The sequence below is a fragment of the Podarcis gaigeae genome, assembly GCF_964106915.1.
Source record: "Podarcis gaigeae genome assembly, chromosome: 1".
NCBI classification, from domain to species: domain Eukaryota; kingdom Metazoa; phylum Chordata; class Lepidosauria; order Squamata; family Lacertidae; genus Podarcis; species Podarcis gaigeae.
In genome coordinates this window covers 22,004,931-22,025,920 of record NC_139678.1, presented here as the reverse complement: position 1 = coordinate 22,025,920, position 20,990 = coordinate 22,004,931, and the positions used below count along the sequence as shown (strand labels likewise).

At 42.0% G+C, this 20,990-nt stretch overlaps 1 protein-coding gene and 1 long non-coding RNA gene across 10 annotated transcripts in view; one reads left to right on the top strand and one right to left on the bottom strand.

Moving 5' to 3' along the window:
• Positions 1-20,990, bottom strand: part of LOC310845116 — a 579,409-nt gene that overhangs the window by 11,498 nt on the left and 546,921 nt on the right. The gene's annotated exons all lie outside the window — the stretch shown is intronic.
• The window catches only part of UNC79 (unc-79 homolog, NALCN channel complex subunit), a 125,867-nt gene that overhangs the window by 6,813 nt on the left and 98,064 nt on the right, over positions 1-20,990 (top strand). For 6 of the 9 annotated variants that reach the window (XM_083729760.1, XM_083729762.1, XM_083729761.1 and 3 more), the window contains exons 2-6: positions 2,613-2,733; positions 8,371-8,675; positions 12,969-13,139; positions 16,892-16,984; positions 19,698-19,753. In XM_083729760.1, the coding sequence (XP_083585886.1) occupies positions 2,613-2,733; positions 8,371-8,675; positions 12,969-13,139; positions 16,892-16,984; positions 19,698-19,753 (746 nt within the window). Of the gene's footprint in view, positions 1-2,612; positions 2,734-8,370; positions 8,676-12,968; positions 13,140-16,891; positions 16,985-19,697; positions 19,754-20,990 lie in introns of those variants that run through there. The other 3 variants (XM_083729766.1, XM_083729763.1, XM_083729765.1) reach the window with 3 other exon arrangements.

The window sequence follows — 20,990 nt, the reverse complement described above, 5'->3', positions numbered from 1 at the left end:
GTCGTCTAGTTGAACGCCCCCTTCTCAGTGCAGGAACTGTGATACAGGGCATAACTACATCATCCTTGGCTGATGGTTATCCAGCCTCTGCTCAAATACCCATAATAAAGGAGAGAGCTCACCTGAGGCAGCCTATTTCACTGTTGAATAGCTCCTACTGTTAGGAAAGGTCTCTTAACAGTTAGCTGACGTCTTCTTCCCTGGAATTTCCACCCATGGATTTTAGTGCAGCCTTGTGGAGCAATGGAGAAGAAGTCTGATCCATCTACTGCAGGGTTGGGGAACCTGTGGCCCTCCAGAGATGGTTGGACTCCAAATCCCATCAGCCACAGCCAGCATGGCCAGGGATAGTGAGAGTAGTAGTTCAGCAACACAAGTGCAAATAGTTCATTACAATGGTCACTCAAATATCTGCTTAGGCATGCAGAGATTTCTCAGCAGTAAACATCTCAGTGACTCTTAGAGAAGAAAACAGAGGCAGATGAACTCTATGAGTCACGGTTTTCTTTGCTAAATGCAATCACATGATGAATGGGAAAATCTGGGGAAAGAGATTTCCCATACATTTATTTAATTTCTAAGTTTTTATGGTAACATTCCTTTACATTTTCCGTTTCTTATGATGATTAATAGGTTGCTGTTTAATTTATTGCCTTCATTGCTGTTGGCTGCATAATAAACCTATCAATTGCTTAACTGTAGGGTGAAAGTTTATTCATTTAAAACATTTCTACCCTCCCACTGAATATACAACATTCTCAAGGTATCTTACAACTTCAATAAAAACAAGGGTAGATTTTTATCCCAGTTGGTATCCATGTTGGATTTGAAATTGGGTGTGTGTATAATATATATGTACTTTTTATACATGCCATTATTTTGTATATGTTTTTACTGTATTTTGAAATTGCTCCGAGTAATTCAACAGTATTTTCGAAATGAAAACCTACCAATGGCAGATTTCTGTGAGGGGTTGCTTATACAGCCAGCCCTGGAACTAAGTTGTACACTGCCCTGAGAACTATGGGTATAGGGCAGTATACAAATTTTAACAACAACAACAACAATAACTTATAAGAAGCAATTTATAAATGAAATTGAGTAATAACAGCAATGATGATTAAATGATAACAAAAAGCAACAAAAGTAGTAAAAGCAATCAATTAACTACTGTGATTGCTAATACATACGGCCAACTTACCAAGTAGTAAGTGTGACGAAGCTTTGCCACCTTCACCACAAGAAAACACACATACCACATTTTCATTAATACAAATGACTGGGCAAAACCATGGTAGTAAACCTTATTCTTTGGTTGCCTGCAGCCAGCCATTCTATCAGTTATATTTAGCAATTCAGTCAATAGATCGGGCTGTAACTTATTCCTAGGTGATGCCTCAATATGGCAGTGTCAGAAGCAAGAGCCATATCTTCTGGGGCCTCCAAAAACTTCACCTCTGGTTTCTTGTCCCCTTGGTTGATCAGCCCACTGAGTACTGAGATGCTACAGTTGTCTTCACACTGCTTCTTGAGGCCTCCCTATGCCATCCCAAGCCAGCCCCTTCTTGCATTGTAAAGCACAAGCACATTTCCTGGCAAACCCCTTTTTACAGTGTAAAGCACATAGTGTACAGCAAATTAGCTGTACCCATACCTTGTGTTACTTGCCTGTTTTGGTTTCATGATTACAGCCGCCTAGCCGATGGCCAGTTTCCCAGGTAGCAGTGCAGGTGAAGTAGATAATACATCACTCCTTATTTGGTGAAATAGATAATACACCACTGCTTATTCTGATCTCCTTAGTTTTGTCTCCTGTACTTCCAGTGATTTGGGCAAGCCTTTGAGAGAGAGGAAACTCTGAAGTTGGTGTAAGATCTTGGCTTGCTCCAAGCCTGGTAACCACAGTTTCCCCAGTTTGGGGCAGAATGGGAAACTATGGTTAGCTGTAGACTTCCTGATGTGATCATGGCATGCTGAAGAGAAAAGGGGTGCATGTTTGGGCAAAATATGGCAAGCCAAACTAATTTTCCATTGTTGGCCATGTACGTCTAAGCATATTTTTGGGATGTAAGCCCATATTGGAGACACTTTTGAGGGTTGAAAGGTGTTGTATGATTAATTTTATGAAGACATAATCATTGCATTGGTTTCCTGTCATTTTGCTTGACTTTGTACAAATATCATATGTGGGGGGGGGGGGGCAGACACCAATAAAATTGTTTAAGTTTGGTGGACATTTGGAATAAAATTGAACTGGCAACTGCCTTCAGCCTGAATATATTAGATTCTGACCACAGTTCAACACAGTTAGTCATGCCGAAGTCCATTAAATTAAATGGGTTTTGGAGTATCTGAGGGTACATCTAGTCTTCCTTCCACCAGCACTATGGCCCCAATCCGATGGAATCCTCCTTCCCTCCCAACAACTGCTGTTAACTTTTAAAAAACTGGGAGATCCATGATAATAGATTACAGTTAGCTTAGCTGTAACTGTGCTGGATTGTGGCCTGAATGCAGAAAAACTATATGATTTTTCTATCCACAAGAACAGAACTAAGATACATGTTCTTTTTCTTCCCCTTTCCATTTTCTTCAAACACAACAAAAACCAGTTGCTTCCAAGATCCGGTACTTGCAAGAATACCATAACCGTGTTCTTCACAACATTTACCCCGTCCCCTCTGGAACTGACATTGCAAACACTCTGAAATACTTTTCTCAGACATTGCTAAGGTAAGCTTTAAATTATGCTTTCATAGAAAATGTATACTGGTTAAATGAAGTGTATGAATAGCTTTATGAAAAATAGAAGGGTGTTCTGCTAGATGTGTCAGAGCTCAATGAAGTATAAAATCTGGAAGCAATAAGTAACTTCAGCAGTGGTTGTCTAGGAGGAAGCTATGTATATGTGCAGCAGTACATAGGGAGAATGAGGTGATGGGCTGTACCACTATTGGCTATGTTTTTCATCTGTTTCTCCACCAAGAAGACTCCCTGCAATTGGAACACTAGCAAAGCAGGGGTAAAGGTGATCAACCCCCTTTATCTGTTATGCTGATTTTCTATTTGCAGGAGGTTGCTAATAATATACCAGAGCATTCAGAACTGTGATTGCCTACAATCAGTCAGCAGTGATCCAGTCCATTCTACCTGCCTTAACTTTCCCCACCCATTCTGCTCCATTTATGTAGACCAGTCCTCAGTTTGCCCAACCAAACTGCTTAACAACCAGTGGCTATATAACCTGTTCCGTACCACAGCATAACAGGAGTGGAAGGCGACTTGGTCAGTAAGATCTCCTAACTCGTCACCCTAAGGCAGGATATCCTAACCCCAAAGTAGTTCCCTCTGAGTCGTCTGCCAAATTTTCGTAAAATTTCCAATGGCGATAATATCAAATGCTTGCAATTTCCCCTAATGTCCAGTTGGAACCTATAATTAAAACCCATTGCATGTCTTTTCCTGGCCTCCTTAGATCGTTTGGCTAATTAGTTTCCCTTAACAGATATGAAGTTTTGCTAAAGTACAAATGCTGATCAATACACAAAAGCAACCCCTTTCTCAAATGATGCTTCTGGCCATGTGGGAAGGAGCAGGGCTGAAATGGCTCCCAGGCCAATAGCTTAATGCCCCAGGAGGTATTTGTTGGAGTGCACTTTGATCTATTGCCTTCAAGTCCCACTACCTCCCCCATCAGCTAGAAATGGGCTTAAAACATTTAGAGGTTGAGCTGGTGACTTGAAACCTGCACTCCGTTTTGGGTGGAAATGTGTCTTACTTTGTCCAAAACAAATCAGCAACCCAAACTGGCACATTGAAGGATGAGGCTGTTCAGAAGGAGTCTTCCCAGCTAGGTCACAAAGATGGATTTAATGGAAATTTGCAACATGCTAACATCTTTGGGGGAACAACAGACATTGGTTTCATGACGAGGTTGACTTCCTTTGCGTTTGGATTTAGTTGGCTTTCTTTTAGTCACTTGGGGGATGAACATGACCCTTGGACTTGCAGACATCTTTAGGGTGCACCAAATTTGGGAAGGGAAATTGGGCAGTGCCGGTTTTAGATGGATGGGTGGGGAAATGTAAAGAAAATGCATTATTTTTTTTTTTACAAATAAAACATCACATTAAAAATAAATCACCATGCACAGCGCATAACACATTGATTCATTGAGCTCCTCCTTAAGTTGACCTTCAGGCCAAAGCATTTCTCTGCATTAAGCATGAATTTAATTTTCATGCATTGCTCATTTCCAGCTTGTTTCCCCCCTAACTTGACTGCAAATATAACAAATGCCCCAGAGGGAAAGGAGAATTATTATCTTCTTATCAAGAGAAAATCGTGTTTCTTTATCTATAAAATAGCAGCTGCTCAAGATACAGGACAGGATCCCTTCTCAGAGTTTCTGCAGGTGCAAAAGCTGTTCTAGATTTTTTAAAAAATGCATTCCCATGTCCTGCGTCAGAGGCTATTGCTGAAGATTACTTCAACTTCAGAAATAGACTTGCAGGGGCTGTGATAAAAAAAAAACAGGGTATAAGGTGCTGATACAGAGGTCCTCATGTTGAGTGACCTTTAGGGTGACTGGGTACAAAGGTGGGGCAGGATAGGATGAAGCAGGGCTGGGGAGTCCTTGCCCCTCCTAATGTTGTTGAACAGCTTCCATCATCCCTGACCATGCAGGCTGGGGCTGGTGGCAATTGGGGTCCAACAACACCAGTTTCCCCATCCCTGGGACAGAACGGCAAGTGCAAATTGTCATGTAGACAAGAGTGAGTGAATATTCCAACTGAATATCCGGGTTTTTGCACAATGTAAAAGACGCCCTGTCCTCTTTTATATTTGGCAGTTTTAGTGAAGTGCTCTTGAACCATTTCGAATCCCCTCTGGGAGATGGTGGTGGGTACAGATTGAAAGTTGGACTCTACACTGTCTTCCCTCGAGGCTGTACTTGCTTTTAAGTTCCTCTTTATGGGAGTTAGATCGTCATTGACAGTGTACTTGTGTAACAGGGGAGCCAACTTGGGCCCCAGGTTATGGGTACACAGTGCGCGTGATGGCATGACATCACGCTGTGACATGACAAAATGACATCATACACACCCACTCTCCTTGGAATCTGACTTCCGGTGGTACTGGAAGTCAGGTTCCGGGATCTCAGAAAGACCTCAGAAAGCATCTCCGAGCACTCGGACGTGATTTCCGGTGCTTTGCAAGGCACCAGACATTGCATCAGGGGCCCTGTGGCATGGGTGCTCAGCACCCACAACTATAGATGGCACTCCTGTAGCATAACTAGTCTGTATGGACACACTACAAGTCCCAGCATGCAATGTCACACTATTTGGGTTAGGAAAAGCCCCCAAGGTGTGCCATGGTTTATGGGCTGCCCATTGGTTTGGACAGCTCCATGGTGAGTAGAAGGCAACAGTTCCTAACATGGGGATGCTAGGGAACTAGGGATTTCTGCATACTATGCAGCTATTAAAGACCCTACACAGAAGCACCTGAAGAACCAATTCAGTGCTTCTGCTGGTACATCCAACTGTGTCTACACAACCTTGACCTTGCTGCCACCCCAACACTGTCCAGGTAAGCTGTAGTGTTGCTGGTCTTAGCAGGACAGCTCTGCCCCACCACACCAGCCACAAGTGGCTATTAGATACCTTCCCCTGCCCTGCAGACTCTACAATTTGCCTCAATCCTCTGCATGTACACCAAAAAGATATATAATAATTTGACCTGCTAAGAAAGCACATTGCCATGCAAATCCCTGGCCTTTAAACATTTAAAAGTTCCCTTGCTCTGGTCAGAAAGCACATTCTATAGCAATGGAGAATTGCATGCTGGGATGTGTAGTCTCTCGATGCTTCAGCTCCATTTTGAAGGAGGACAACCTTGAATGCCTTATACCTTCAGAGAGCCAGAGCTGATCGAGATTTATGCTTTGCAGCCAAATAAAGAAAAATGAGCAATTGGACTGCACTGGAATAGAATGAAATTGAGTAGCTAAGGCAATGGAACAGCACAGCATAGGAGAATAAATTAACCCCCCCTAAAGAAAACACCATCAGTCAGTGTAGACAGTAATGACAATGGCCCAGTGATATAAGTCAGCTTCCTTTGCTTCTATTTATTCATGTGGACATGATTATGATAGTGGTCTCTAGGCGATTTTATTGGTTTGCGTTTGAAAAATACCTTCACGGTAACTGGACGTTGGGATACCAAAAGGGGTGAGGGAAGTATATAAGGCACAATAAACAAGGCATTTTTAAAAGCCGAATATAATGGGTACAACCTGCTGCTGTGTGGCCTCTGTTTGTATCACTGAGACTTGTAGAGTTGAGCAGATGGTACAGATTACTTGTTGGAAGATGGGAGCTGGCATACTTGACCAATCCAGAACGCTTGTACAATCTCCAAACAGGTTGACAGTTCCTGTGCCACCACAATAAGCTCTTGTCCTGCACATGTTTAAATCACTTCCCCAGTGCCCGTACTCTCACTGGATGACTTTGTGGCACCTTCCTGCTAGTTGTGCATTTGCTTATTCATGTGCAAGACAATTCATGAGGTCAGCAGTATATAATGAGGCTGGTGATTTCAGAAATATCTAAGTCTGGCTCAACATCCAGCCTATAAAGGATGAACAGTCAATGGGATGCTAACTTCTGTCTTTTGTAGACGATCAACCGTAGAAATCTGTAGGAAGAGTAAGGTCAAGGCTATACCAGTGTGACTCTCTAGATGTTGTTGGACTGCAACTCACATCAGACCCTGGCCAGTGGTCAGGGATGATGGGAGCTGGGCGTCCAGCAATATCTGAGGGCCACAAGTTGCCAGCCTCTGAGTAGGCATTTCAAACAGTGCCTCTTCCATGCCAAACACACAGGGGGGAAATGGGTATCTGGTCTGATGCATTGTAAACAAAATATATATTTTGTAAGTTAGCTAATATATAGTCATGGTGTGATAAATTAGTAAAAAGAAGTGAAGAGCATGCACGAGACAAAATTAAGCACCTTTAAGCTCCTCTGATTTCACTGGGAGAGAGCCAGGCACATTTTTAAGGCTGCAGTCCTATGTGCAACTTACCTGGGAATAAGCCCCATTGACTACACTTGCTTCTGAGTAAATTTGCATAGGGTTGCGTTGCGCCTCTTCTGTTGATTTCAGTGAGTTGTAAAGGTGCTTAACTTTGCCTGGATTAGTGCCCTTTAATCTTGTTGCAGTAGCAGCCTTTTTAAAATAGCCATTTCAGAAAAGTGGAATAATATGGTTGCAATGATATGGAGAAGGCGTAGCAATCTAATTTCTAGCCTTCATTTTGATTCCCACTAAGCCTTTTAATTATTCTAAATTATTTCTCCTTTAGTCTGTAGTGAGTTTGTTCAATAAATAACGTAAGTAGCCTTAGCAATGTATGATAAGACCCTGTCTGATATGCAGCTATACAACGGGTGATGCTTGCTTAGCCCTTAGATTTCAAAAGTAACCATGTTAACAAGAGAGTGTTTGTATTCAGAAAATAAGATGTTTCCTTCCCCTAAATTAAAAGCACACACAAACTACCATTCTCATAAGCTCACAAACATGCTGCAGCCCATCGACAATATATTATTTTAAAGCTTTTCCAAACGTAGTTTAGCTAACATTTTAGAAATATTATATTATTTCTAAATCCATGTGCCTGTTGAAATCTCATTATCTCAGATGATACTGACGGAATGTCATGAAACAGTATCATGTAATACATACAGACATTATTTTGATGCAATAAACATGTGATTTTTAAGGTTCTCTTAACAAACGCACATGTTTATTCTTTGCTAAAACATGTTTCTAGAAGTGCCACACCTATTTTTTGCAAGTATTTCCTCCTTGGTTTCCAACAACAATGTTCAAAATGTTTTCCCAATATTATCCTTTTCTTATATAAAATAATAATAATAATAATAATAATAATAATAATAATACACACATATATTTCAGACAATCTGATGCTGCCGCCGTTGCATTGTTTTTCTCCTTCCATAGCAAATTGCATTTAATTTTGCAGAACTGTGAAACATGGGTGTGCCACTGAAACATGCATTTTTATATTTTTGCTCCTTATGAACCAGATAACACATGAGATGCAATGGAAAATTTCCCCACAAGTAGCAATTTCTGAATTGTATTTTTTCCCCAAGCATGGAAGTGAACTGTTGCTAGATTTTGCAAGATGCACTAGTTATTGGTAGAGATTGCATCTCATGTGGGATGTATCTGGAGTTTTATTATTTGTTTTATAGTGTCATTTCAATGTAATGTGCTGTTCTTTGTGTCTTTGTTGTCTCTTTTTTTTCTTTGTCCCCCCAACAGCATTTTGTCCCGCACAGGGAAGAAGGAGAACCAAGATGCCTCCAATTTGACAGTGCCCATGACCATGTGTCTTTTTCCTGTGCCATTCCCACTCACCCCATCTCTAAGACCACAGGTCAGTTCCATCAACCCTACTGTTACTCGCTCCCTCCTTTACAGCGTCCTGCGAGATGCTCCCACTGAACGCGGCCAGCAAAGTCGTGATGCTCAGTTATCAGACTACCCTTCATTGGACTATCAAGGACTATACGTGACATTGGTGACTCTGCTGGATCTAGTTCCTTTGCTACAACATGGTCAGCATGGTAAGTGGACCTTTTGAATCCTTACAGACTGCTTGGGGCCATGGCATCAACACTAGGCTTGTATGAATGAGAAAAAACAGCTTTCAAAAATAGGCTTGAATTGGCACGGATCCAAATTTTGTATCTTGTTTCTGTACTGTAGATACACCATTATCTACACTGGGCTTATGTCAATAAGAAAACCTTAAATCGGCAGATATCTAGATGTTTTATGTTTTGCAAATTTGACGGATCCAAGGACAGTTAAAATGTATTGGCGTAGAGATATGTACCTGAAAATGTCTTAGATTCTAGAGGCACTCTACTCTTCTCTGCAACTGCTTTAGGAATGGAGTCTTGCTGTGTTTATTTATTAATATTATTTATTAAATTAATATATAGTTGTACCTTGGTTGACAAACGACTTGCGACTTGAATGTTTTGGCTTCCGAATGCCGCAAACCCAGGAGTGTTCCGGTTTGTGAATGTTCTTTGGAACCCGAACATCCGACATGGCTTCTGCGGCTTCCAATTGGCTGCAGGAGCTTTCTGCAGCCAATTGGAAGCTGCGCCTTGGTTTCTGAACGTTTTGGAAGTCAAACAGACTTCTGGAAAGGATTCCGTTCGACTTCCGAGGTACGACTATACCACCCTTCAAGATCTCAGGGCAGTCCACAAGTGTTGTGGGATCCAGACGTGTTATGGGGGTCAGTCTTGCCTTAACCTACTCCCACTCACCCAAAATCTCACATAGGATACTGCCTTATCCTGAGTTCAAATCATTGATCCATCTAGCTCAGTATTGCTTTCACTGGATTTCAGACAGGAGTCCTAACCAGAGGCACCAGAGACCAAACCAGGGACTTTCTGCATCCAAAGCAGATGCTTTTTCCAATGAGATATGCCCCTTCCCCAAGCTTTCCTCATCCATTCTGCCAGCCATTTTAGGCTGGCTGATTTTGTTTGTTCTCTCTCACACAAATATACACAACACCCCAGTGGCTTCTCTCTGCTTGATGGCTCGCTGCTGTGAAGAAACAAATTGGCCCAGCTGTGCAGCATTGTGTCTGCGCTGGCAGAAGTGTTTTCCTTCTGGTGTTGGTACAAAGGCTTCCTCAGCCATCTAAGCCATGGCTTGACATTGCAGCTATCAGGGAGTCAACACACAAAGCAGCCCCGTTTTTTATAGATGTTCTTGCCCCTCTTTCATTGCGAATTCTGCCATGCTTCACTTTCAACCAGAAGGTGCAGTTGGCCCTTATTTCCTGTATATATCCACTGTTTCAAGCCTCCCACAGCTTTAATGTCTTCTGATCTAGGATAGCTGTGGGACAGGAGAAGGTCCAAAGTTTGGAGGGACCTGTCTGGGTACTGGGAACTTGTGTTCCGAGCGTAAGCACTCAGCTTCCCCTAAAATGCCTTATCTGCACTCCCTCACCCTTAGAGGCAGAGAACATGCTTTGCAAGCTCAAGGTCCCTGGTTGAACCCTCAGGATGTCCAGGTAGCAGCTGCTGTTCAGTGCCTGAGGCACTGGAGAAAAACCACCTGGCAGGGTAGACAATACTGGCTTATGTGAACCCATGGCTCAGTTTGGCGCAGCTCCATGTGTTCAGAGACAGGTTGCACCCGCAGCATACATTTAAAGCATCATTATACCACTTTAACCAGTTGTAGCTTCTCCCAAAGAATCTTGGGAACTGTAGTTTCTTAAGGGTGCTGAGTGGCCAGGAGGCTCCTGTTCCCCTCACGGAGCTACAGTCCTCATAGTGGTTTAACAATCAAGCTCTCTTTTCAGGGAATTGTAGCTCTGTGAGGAGAAAGTAACTCTCAGCAGCCTTGGCAAAATTTACCCAGGATTCTTTGGGAGAAGCCATGGCTGTTTAAGGGGATGTAAATGTGCTTTAATGGTGCGGATGTGTTCACTTTTGCTTGACTAGTTTCAGCACTGTCTGTGGGAGAAGCCATCTGCTGTAGAGACAGGAGGCTTAAGAAAGGCATTTACTTGAGGAAATAGGTATTTGTCAGAAAGATCCTCTGGAAGTTTAGTCACAAACTCATTTCTCGTAACTTGAAGCCATTGGTTTGGATTCCATTTTCCATGTGACAGCCCTTTAGATATTGGAAGATGGCTGTCTCCTCTCAGTCTCTTCTTTATCAGGCTAAACATATTCAGCTCCTTTGAGCACTTCTCATAAGGCTTGGTTTCCAGACCCTTGATCGTTTTGGTCACATTTCTCTGCACACATTCCAGCTTGTCAATATCCTTTTTAAATTGTGGTGCCCAGAATTGGACACTGTATTCCAGGTGTGGTCTAACCAAGGCAGAATACAGCAGTACTATTACTTCTCTTGATCTGGACACTAAATTTCTATTTATGTCTTTTTGCTGCTGCATCACATTGTTGACTCATATTAAGCTTGTGGTCTACTAAGAGCCCTATATCGTTTTTCACATGTACTACTGTCAAGCCAGAGTTTCCCCAACCTATATTTGTGCATCTGGTTCTCCCTGCCTAAGCGGAGAACCTTACATTTGTCTCTACTGAAATTCATTTTGTTGGTTTCGGCCCAGTTCTCCAATCTTTTAAGGTAATCTTGAATCCGGATTCTGTCCTCAGCCACCTTTGCTACTCCTCCCATGTTGGTGTAATCTGCAAATTTGATAAGCACCCCCTTAATAGCTTCATCCAAGTTGTTTACAGTGAAGTTGAATGACAATGGGCCCTGGGGAACCCCACTTTTGACTGTCATTGCATGAAGTCTGGAAAGCAATTGAACCACCATGTTTAGAGATGCTACCTTTGACAAGCAACCATGTGGGGCAGGGAATGATATTGTAGCCAAGAGAATGCTGTAATTATAGTAATACATACAGTGTGTTAAATATAGTGATGTATCTTTTAATAGATTTTTGCTTTGCGACAGATCACTCTGTGATGGATAGCACTGGTCAAAAGTGTTTCTGCTGTAGATTTTGTATTCCTTGATTATGCATACTGAGGTTGCAGGTCTGTGCTTCTCTATTTAGGACACTGATAATACCAGAATCATTGGAGTAAATCAGCAAAACTGTTATGCTCAATTCCATTCACAGTCCCTTTGGGATCCTCTCATTCAGAAATTCTGGCAGAAGGAGCAGTAATTTGATTTTGCCTTAAAGTTCAGGAGCGATCCAGCCAACAAGAGATCATTTCAAGTCCTAGTTTGGTTTCAATTGCATTAAGTGTCCCACTGAAATCAATGTAACTTGGAAGTGCTTTTAAGTTTTACGCACCCTGGAGTGCTATAGCTCAGTGGCAGATCATCTGCCTTGCATGCAAAAGACCCTAAGTTCTATCCCAGGCACCTCCAGGTAAGGCTGGGCAGACCCCTTTCTGAAACCCCACAGAGTTGCTGCCAGTCAGGGTCAACACTATTGAACTAGACCAGGCTTCCTCAACCTCGGCCCTCCAGATGTTTTTGTCCTACAACACCCATGATCCCTAGCTAGCAGGACCAGTGGTCAGGGATGCTGGGAACTGTAGTCTCAAAACATCTGGAGGGCTGAGGTTGAGGAAGCCTGAACTAGATGGACCAATGGCCTGACTCACAGGGAGCTTCCTGTTTTCCTAAAATCCAGACAAACAGTCACCACTGGTGCCTAATGAACTGGGCTTGGTACTGTACTTGGCTTGTTGCTGAAGAGGCCAGGAAGCTGGTTCTTCACTTTTTCTAAATGTGTTGGACCAGGCCGTGCCTTCCTCCTCTCACTCAATTCCATCCTTCCTTTGTTCTCCTTTCTCCCTCATCCAAACTGCATTTTCTGTGCAGTTTGGCTTCTGGTGGCCTCAAGCTGATGGTCTAGCAGCAGAGGCGGACCTCCATCCACCTCCTGCTCCTTATACCCCTCCTCACTTCTACCGGATCCCATCAGCAGCTGCTAGGGACTACCCAAGGCCTGGACAAATGGCACTACCCAAAATGGGCTTATGGGCACTCAGGGTGGCTCAGCCCCGGGCAGAGCAGTCTTTGGGTCAAGCATTATTTTGAAAGGACTAGACAGTTTCCTCCAAATTCTGTTGTAAGCCTCCCTCCCTCTCTTGCCTCCCAGTTCTTCCTGTGCCCCAGAAGGACTCCTTTGGTCATTAGTGACCTTGATTGGATCTATCACAGAAAGCTATAAAGCAGCTTACCCCCACCTGATACCCCACCTGCAGATGTTTTGGAGGGGGACCAGGTGGTGTGGGAAGGTTGATATAATACGTAGGACGCCTTCTCCCGCTTTGATGGTGGCCATGCATTCACTGTTGTCTGTTTTCTCTTCCTCTTGGCAGATCTCGGACAGTCCATTTTTTACACAACCACATGCTTGCTCCCGTTTCTCAACGACGACATCTTGAGCACTTTACCGTATACCATGATCTCCACATTAGCCACGTTCCCGCCCTTTCTGCACAAAGACATCGTCGAGTATCTTAGCACCTCGTTCTTGCCCATGGCTATACGTAAGTGAATTCCGAAAGAAAAGGGTGGTGGAAAAACACTGGCGTTTCCCATAGCAACATGAGTGTACTGTATAGGATTAACCAGCCTGTAGAAAAACCCCCAAGGTATCTCCTTGTCCTGATAAAAATATTGAGTATAGATTTTATAGTTACGATGCTCCCAGTGGAATTCAATGTTGTCCTATTACAAATGTTTTGTATCAGCCTGGCAGATGGAACAATCCCCCTTCCCTTTCTCTTGCATCCTCTTCTGGGGGTTCTTCTGATTCCCCCTGAGCCAATTTCAGGTGGTTTATGGTGTGTTTGAGGGAACAGAAGCCCTTATGCAGGGCTTTCACTGACAGTCTTTGTTAGGTGAGTGGTGGAATTTGCAATTTTGCAAATAAAGTGGCATTCTGTGCCAAAGCCTGTGGAAGGATGGCTTTGGGAAATTGAAAATACTATTGTCAAGAGCTCCTTACCGACTTGAATGTTATGGGCCTTCCTATGGATATGCCACTGATTCAGGAGCTTCATCGGCACAAAACATCTCTCATGCCAAGGTCTCCTTTATTTATTTATCTGTAAAAGTTTCTGTACACTACCTATTAGATGACAGTGTGCAAATTAAAACGATAAAAACAGACAGAGTAAAATCAGAGTAATATAAATAAAATACGAATGGTAACCCCAAGGGCACCATTAATTGATCCAGAAAGGGTGTAGTGCACAGGTATGTTTTTCATAACGAGTGCCAAAATATCATCTTGGAACTTGTCAGAGTTCTGAGGGGGCTACCACAGAGAAGGCCCTACCCCTGGTTGTCATACCCAGAGTACATGGCAGTTCAAAAAACACAATAGTTTGTGTCCGAAGTTAGTCATACTCAGTGTAAACCCATTGAAATTTCACATACAACCCGGTATTTTTAAGACTCAGAGCAGTGCTGATTTGCTGTTAATGTGTAGAAACAGTAACTCTGGAAAGGCATCAGAATTCACTTTCTGTTTACTATATCAGTACTCTGAGGAAATTCTGTTTGTGGTACTGCACCCTAAAGAAAATCATAGGGGGTGTGTGTGACCTGAAAACAGACATTTTTCTGCTGTTGCCCCTATATTACAGAATACTCTTCCTTGTGCCATACACGAAGCAGCAACCAGCAGTTGCTTCAGATGTCTGGTTCAGATGGGCTCTCCTTGGCCCACGAGACTGGACCCTGTTTTATCTGCTTAAATTCCCTGAATTTTTGTTTCATTTGCTTTTATATGCAATTGTGTGTTTTCATAATGCTGTTTTATTGGTTTTTGGATGTATTTTTGTTTCAATAACTTTTAAAATATTGTATACAAGATTGAGAATAGAATATTAAGTAGTTTATAAATGCTTTTCAATCTGTCACTGAATCAGTACGCTAATAATAGTGGAATACTACATTTTCTGCCCTCTCTTGGCTCCATGTCTACATTTTCCTCTTACTTATGGAATAGTTCTCCAAAAAACAATAGTCAACATTAACTCGTGCATTTAAGATGATGGGAAGAGGTATTTCATTTTTCTTCTCTGCCCATTATGCATCTACCTTTGTATTTGTATTATGCGTGGTGGATTAAAACATACCTATTTATTCTGGCCTTTGAACCTGCGTCTTGTGTTTTCAGGACCCACCCTATTTCCAGGATAATAATAATAATAATAATAATAATAATAATGCCTCTTGATTGATATTTATCTTTGAATACAATATCTGTTTTATTTCTTTCCTCTTAGTTCTGCTTTTGATGCCTTTGTGTGTTTTGTATTTTCAATAATATACCACTGGAGCATGCCTGTTTCAGAATTTCACAGTGCAATCCTATTCAAGTCTACACAGAAGCAAAAACAAACAATTAGAACTTCAAGGAAAGCCAAGTATAGGGTTACAGTCTTAATTTTTACAAGCAGAATACATCACAACCATTTCCTGGGTCAGTTTTAGAGTATGTGTGGAGTCTGATTTCTTCAGGAGAAGAATGCTATCTGAGATACAATGCCATTTTAGCGTATATAAAATCACGAGCTGCTCATGATTAGATTAGCTCATTTGCTGAGTCCCCGCCTCCTTTGATATGCAGAACTGTTTTCTATGGCCACATAGCCAAAGCCTCTCCAGCTCACAGCAATTGGAAAAGGCAAGTTCCAGTTTATTTTGCATTTTATGGAGATGGTTCCCAGAAGCGAAAGACTGGTGGATGCTCAATTAATATCCAAACGCTATTGGTTTTTTACAATTAGTGTTTCACATTCCAGAAGCTCTTTTGATTGCACTTGCGCTCCAAGACATCTCTGCACTGAAGATCTTATCTGAAAATATTCAAACCAGCTGGGAATTTCTGCACTGCAGCTGCTTTCTGAAATCATTGATTCCTGAGGCACAATATCTTTAAACCTAAATAAGTTATTGTTATTCCACATTTGAAAATCCACCCTCTTGCTTCCTTTTATCCTGTCTGTTAACGATTCAGGTAGGGATGGGCTTAGATGTAGCGATCTTTTATATCGATTTCAGATCTTTAGCAAAGCTTTTATTACTCCAAGGTAATTTATATAGTGGGATGCCTATAATATTTTGCTCCGGTTTTGAAATATCTGAACATTATTCTATTGTCTGATCTGCTAACCAATTAATACAATTTGTAATATTCGATAAAGTTAAGTATGGAACCTGAAGCCTCTTTCCTTATCATCATCCTTTTTTCTTTTCTTTTTTGCTTTTAATCTTGCTCTTTTTTTTGGTAATTCCAAATGAATTTCAACGAACGTTGTTGCCAAGTGCCCAGCTACTGTGGTGATGATGCAGGCAGTCGTACAGCTCATGACAGCTGCAATCCTATATGATAGTCATCTTCAAATATCTCAAGGGCTGTCATATGGAAGATGGAGCAAGCTAGTTTTCTCCTGCTCTGGAGGGTAGGACCTGAACCAATGGCTTCAAGTTACAAGGAAGGAGATTCTGACTAAAGATATGGAAGAACTTTCTGACAGTAAGAGCTGTTCAACAGTGAAATGGTCTCCCTCGAGAGGTTGTGGACACTCCTTCCTTGGAGGTTTTTAAGCAGAGGTTGGCTGGCCATCTGTCATGGATGCTTTAGCTGAGATTCCTGCATTGCAGGGAATTGGACGATATGACCCTTGGGGTCCCTTCCAACTCTACAATTCTGTGATTCCTTTTGTTGGCCCTGAATCTCCCAATGTTCATAGCAAGTCTCGTTTAGGTGGATGGATCTGCACGATTGCTCATTCTCATGACGTGATAATTGGCTTCGTGTTACGTGCAAACCAGGCAAATATGAGTCAGGGAGGAGTCTTTGGCTATACAAACTACAGTGGTACCTCGGATTAAGAACTTAATTTGTTCTGGAGGTCCGTTCTTAACCTGAAACTGTTCTTAACCTGAAGCACCACTTTAGCTAATGGGGCCTCCTGCTGCTGCCGTGCCGCCGGAGCACGATTTCTGTTCTCATCCTGAAGCAAAGTTCTTAACCCGAAGCACTATTTCTGGGTTAGCGGAGTCTGTAACCTGAAGCGTCTGTAACCTGAGGTACCACTGTATGCAGAAAACAAGAGCTCTAGAATACTGCAGTAAGATGTATTGGGATAACCTTCCAGAAGATATCATGCTTGTAGTGTCAGTTTAACTGAATAGTTAGAAATTCGATATTTGGATGAATTGCTTAGAATAATAGGCAAATTTGCATTGCTCGCTACTAATACCTTGTTTGTTTTCTTTGAAGTGGGCTCCTCAAGAAGAGAGGGAGTACCTGCTCATGTTAATCTTTCTGCATCTTCAATGCTAATGATCGCAATGCAGTACACATCCAACCCTGGTATGTACTGGTTTTTCTGACTGTTTGTTCATCTGTCATTCTTCCTGGACATTAATCACATAACGTTTAAAACATGGAAACGGTGAAAAACGTTTTTTGAACAGAGCTACTGGAAAGCTACTGGGATGCGGGTGGCGCTGTGGGTTAAACAAGAGAGCCTAGGACTTGCCAGTCAGAAGGTTGGCGGTTCGAATCCCCGCAACGGGGTGAGCTCCCGTTGCTCAGTCCCTGCTCCTGCCAACCTAGCAGTTCAAAAGCACGTCAAAGTGCAAGTAGATAAATAGGTACTGCTCCAGTGGGAAGCAAACAGCGTTCACCAGAAGCGGCTTAGTCATGCTGGCCACATGACCCGGAAGCTGTACGCCAGCTCCCTCGGCCATTAAAACAAAATGAGCGCTGCAACCCCAGAGTCGGTCACGACTGGATCTAATGGTCAGGGGTCCCTTTACTACTGAAAAGCTACATGAATTGCTTCTCAACCAGTTCTTAATCCCTCTTGCTGTGTTCTTATTTTGCAAAAGAACTGAAAACAGCCCCATGAGAATGTCTGAGTCTAGTGCCGGAAGCAGCTATTTTGGTGATAATTAATGTCACAGTGTTGCAAAAGTACATTTGGATCCCAGTGTTGGAGACTTTGAACCAGTTCTGTAAGTTCTATTTTAACACCAGAAAATTAAACAGCATCAGATTTTTTTTTTAACTAAACAAAACCCCACAACTGCCTTAGTGATAATTAAGGAACACTGAAGTTTCACATTAAATTTAGAGACGAATGTGTTGATTGCTTCATATCCTGCACTTTGGTAAGTTTCCTAATGAATCCTCCTTATAGAAGGGCAAATTATGCCTCCTACAGTCTCATAAGTTGATTGCAATGAGAAAGATAGGAGCAGTCATGCTGGATCTGATAAATATATTCAGTTATTCTGTGTGAGGTATATCTTCCACCTTTAAAAAAACCCAACACTGTACCAAGCAAATAACAGCAGGTGAACCTGTCTCTCTTGTGGCATAGATACACTGTGCACTCATGCATGGGCTTCACCTGTTGACGTTTTTCCTGTGGCACACCTATTATGGCACTGCTATTGTTAAAAAGATGACTGGCACCAGATCCTTTAAAAGCAGTTTCAAAATATTTAGGAAATGAGTTGGCCAAGTTTCCTAATACTCTGTTCTTAAGGTTTTTATTTTCCTTTTAAGTTGGCTTGGATTAAGACTTAGCTGAATTTAGGGCACTGTTTTACAATGGTTCCAGTCCTACCTACATGTTTGCATCCAAAGAGGAACACTGGCAGAATTCTCTTTGGCCCCAAAATGCAGACACAATAAGTTGTTGGGAAGACTTCAAAAATCCAGACATTTGGCCAATTTCCCAAATTTCCTCTGGACACTAAGTCCATCATGCCAGATGTATGGCAACCCTAATTTATTTAACATCTATATGAAGGAATTGCGAGCAGATATTAGGAGGTGTTTTTTTGGGGGGGGGGGAGTGCCATCAGTATGCTGATGACACCCTGCTCTGTTTCTCCACAACATCTGAGTCAGGTGTGGGTGTCCAAGATGTGGCTGCCAATTTGTTACCGAGCCAAGTTCAAAATGTTATTACCAGTGTTTAAAGCCTGAAACCACTTGGAACCAGTGTATTTAAAGGACTGCCTCAACTTTTGTACCTCCTTCTGATTTTTATAATCTGCAACTGAGGCACATGTGGTGGGTTTGTGGTTACATTGTGTCTTCATCAATCAGAAATGGAGCATTCAGTGAAAACCCAGTTGTTTCAACAAATCTTCTCTTGAAGGTTACCCATATTGTATTTCTGTGAACTTAGGTGAACATACTGCTTTTTGTTACCTATTTGTTATAATTTTGGCTGTGTTATGTGTATCAACTTTAAATTTAGCAGTCTGTACACAGCATAGATGCTTTTAGATATTTTAAAATACTTTTTCGCTTTATTTTCATTGTATTGTTTTACCACTTCAGAGTTTGCCACCCCAGGCTCCTTCTGGGAGGTCAACAGTGGCATCAAAATAAACAGACAAACAATATATCTTATATGATTGTGATGTATAAAAAAGTGGAACGAATTATAATAAAGAAAGTAAGGTATCATATACATCTTTTACTAAACTTACGAGTTATAGAATATCTGTACTGCAAACTTTCTTTAAAATCACATTTCTTCAGTTGTTTTCAAAGCAATGTACACACAAAGCAGTCAAGGAAACAGCTAAAACCCATTTCAGTGGTTCAGCGCTAAGCATGACCAAGTCTGGATCTAACCCAGCAAGTTTTCTGCATACAGGCATGCTGAGTCACGGGGAGCACATTCACACATGCATTCTCCCACGTGGGTTCTGATACAGGCTCATGAGGACTGTATCATGTGAGCTTGATGAACATTTGAATTGACTTCCTGAATCCATGTAAGGGATGCTGATTGGAATGTGGTGGGGGCTCCCCTTCAATGGAGGTTTTTAAACAGACGTTGGATGGCCGTTTGTCAGGGATTCTTCAGCTGTGATTCCTGCATTGCAGGGAATTGGACAATTCCATGATCACCCTAACCAGACGTAGAAACTGCTATTGCTACCCATTTGCTATGCAGGCTTTGAACTGGCAGCTATGAATTAAGACAATCAGAATGCTACAAAGCAATTTCGTTCCTTCATTTTGTATTTCAATGAGTCTGCTTTTTCTCTTCCAGTGTACCATTGTCAGTTACTGGAATGCCTTATGAAGTACAAACAAGAAGTTTGGAAAGTAAGTGCGGGACCAAATATGTTTTACAAAAAGAATAGAATGAACAATGCTCTATTTTAACATTGAAATCCTAGTAAATGACCAAATCAGTTGGGAAAATGTACATGCCTGATTCATTTCCTGAAGGACCGTATTGCAATATGCATTTGTGCATGCCATTCCCTCCTGCATCCTAGCTGGAATCCTTCTTCATGGTATGTTTTCAGAAGTGACTTAGGCCACTGGGGGAAATAGCATTGATGCAGTCTTTTTGTTTCTTTAAACCAAATCAGTTCAAAACAACACATATTCATAGAGGGCTAGAATGTTGCTTTGTTTTGTGGTTTGCAAAATTCAGGAGCCAGCAACATTGTCTAGAACAAGGTTTCCTAAACTTGGTTCTCCAGCTGTTTTTGGACTACAACACCCACCATCCCTAGCTAGCAGGACCAGTGGTCAGGGATGATGGGAACTGTAGTCCCCAAACAGCTGAAGATCCACCTTTGGGAAACCCTGCTCTAGAACCCAGAGTATGGGATAGGAAGTTTGGCTTTCTGGCCTTTGCAGCAACTTAGTTGGTCATTGCTAGGTCCAATTTTTGTGGCTACTGGAGGCCTGTATTCAGGACTGGCCCTACCATTAGGCAGAGTGAGGAACCTTACTTAGAAATATGATTTTTGGTCTCATGAGAGGGGCAGTAAATTGATTGCTATTTAATTTTGCATTTCTACTGCCAGAGAAGGGGAGAGAAACTTGCAGAATTTTCTGTTTGCAGTGCCTAAATAACTTAGCCAGTCATGGATAACTTGCCTTTCCTTAAAGAGAATGATGCTGGTGATCTGTTCACCTGTGTCTGTTTGGTGCTTCATATGCTTTCTGAAGTTCTATTGTTTTATTTCTCTTTCTGGCTGCATACCATACATTTAAAGCACATGACCAAAGAATCACGGGAACTGTAGTTTTTTAAGGGTGCTGGAAATTGTAGCCTTGTGTGGGGTTAAACTACAGTTCCCAGGATTAATTGGTACAGGGAGTAATGTGCTCTAAGTGTATGGTGTGTATGAAGCCTGAATTGCTTCATGGGAGCTTGGCTCTGAAAATTGAGTAATAATTAAATGGAATAAATACAATATAGGATGCACCTCTATTGTCTGTGCAGAGGGGAGTATGTGCTCTTCTGCCTCAGGCAGCAAAATGCCTTGAACCAACCCTGCCTGGATGTATCCTTTAACTTGGATTGCTTTACTACATCCGATTG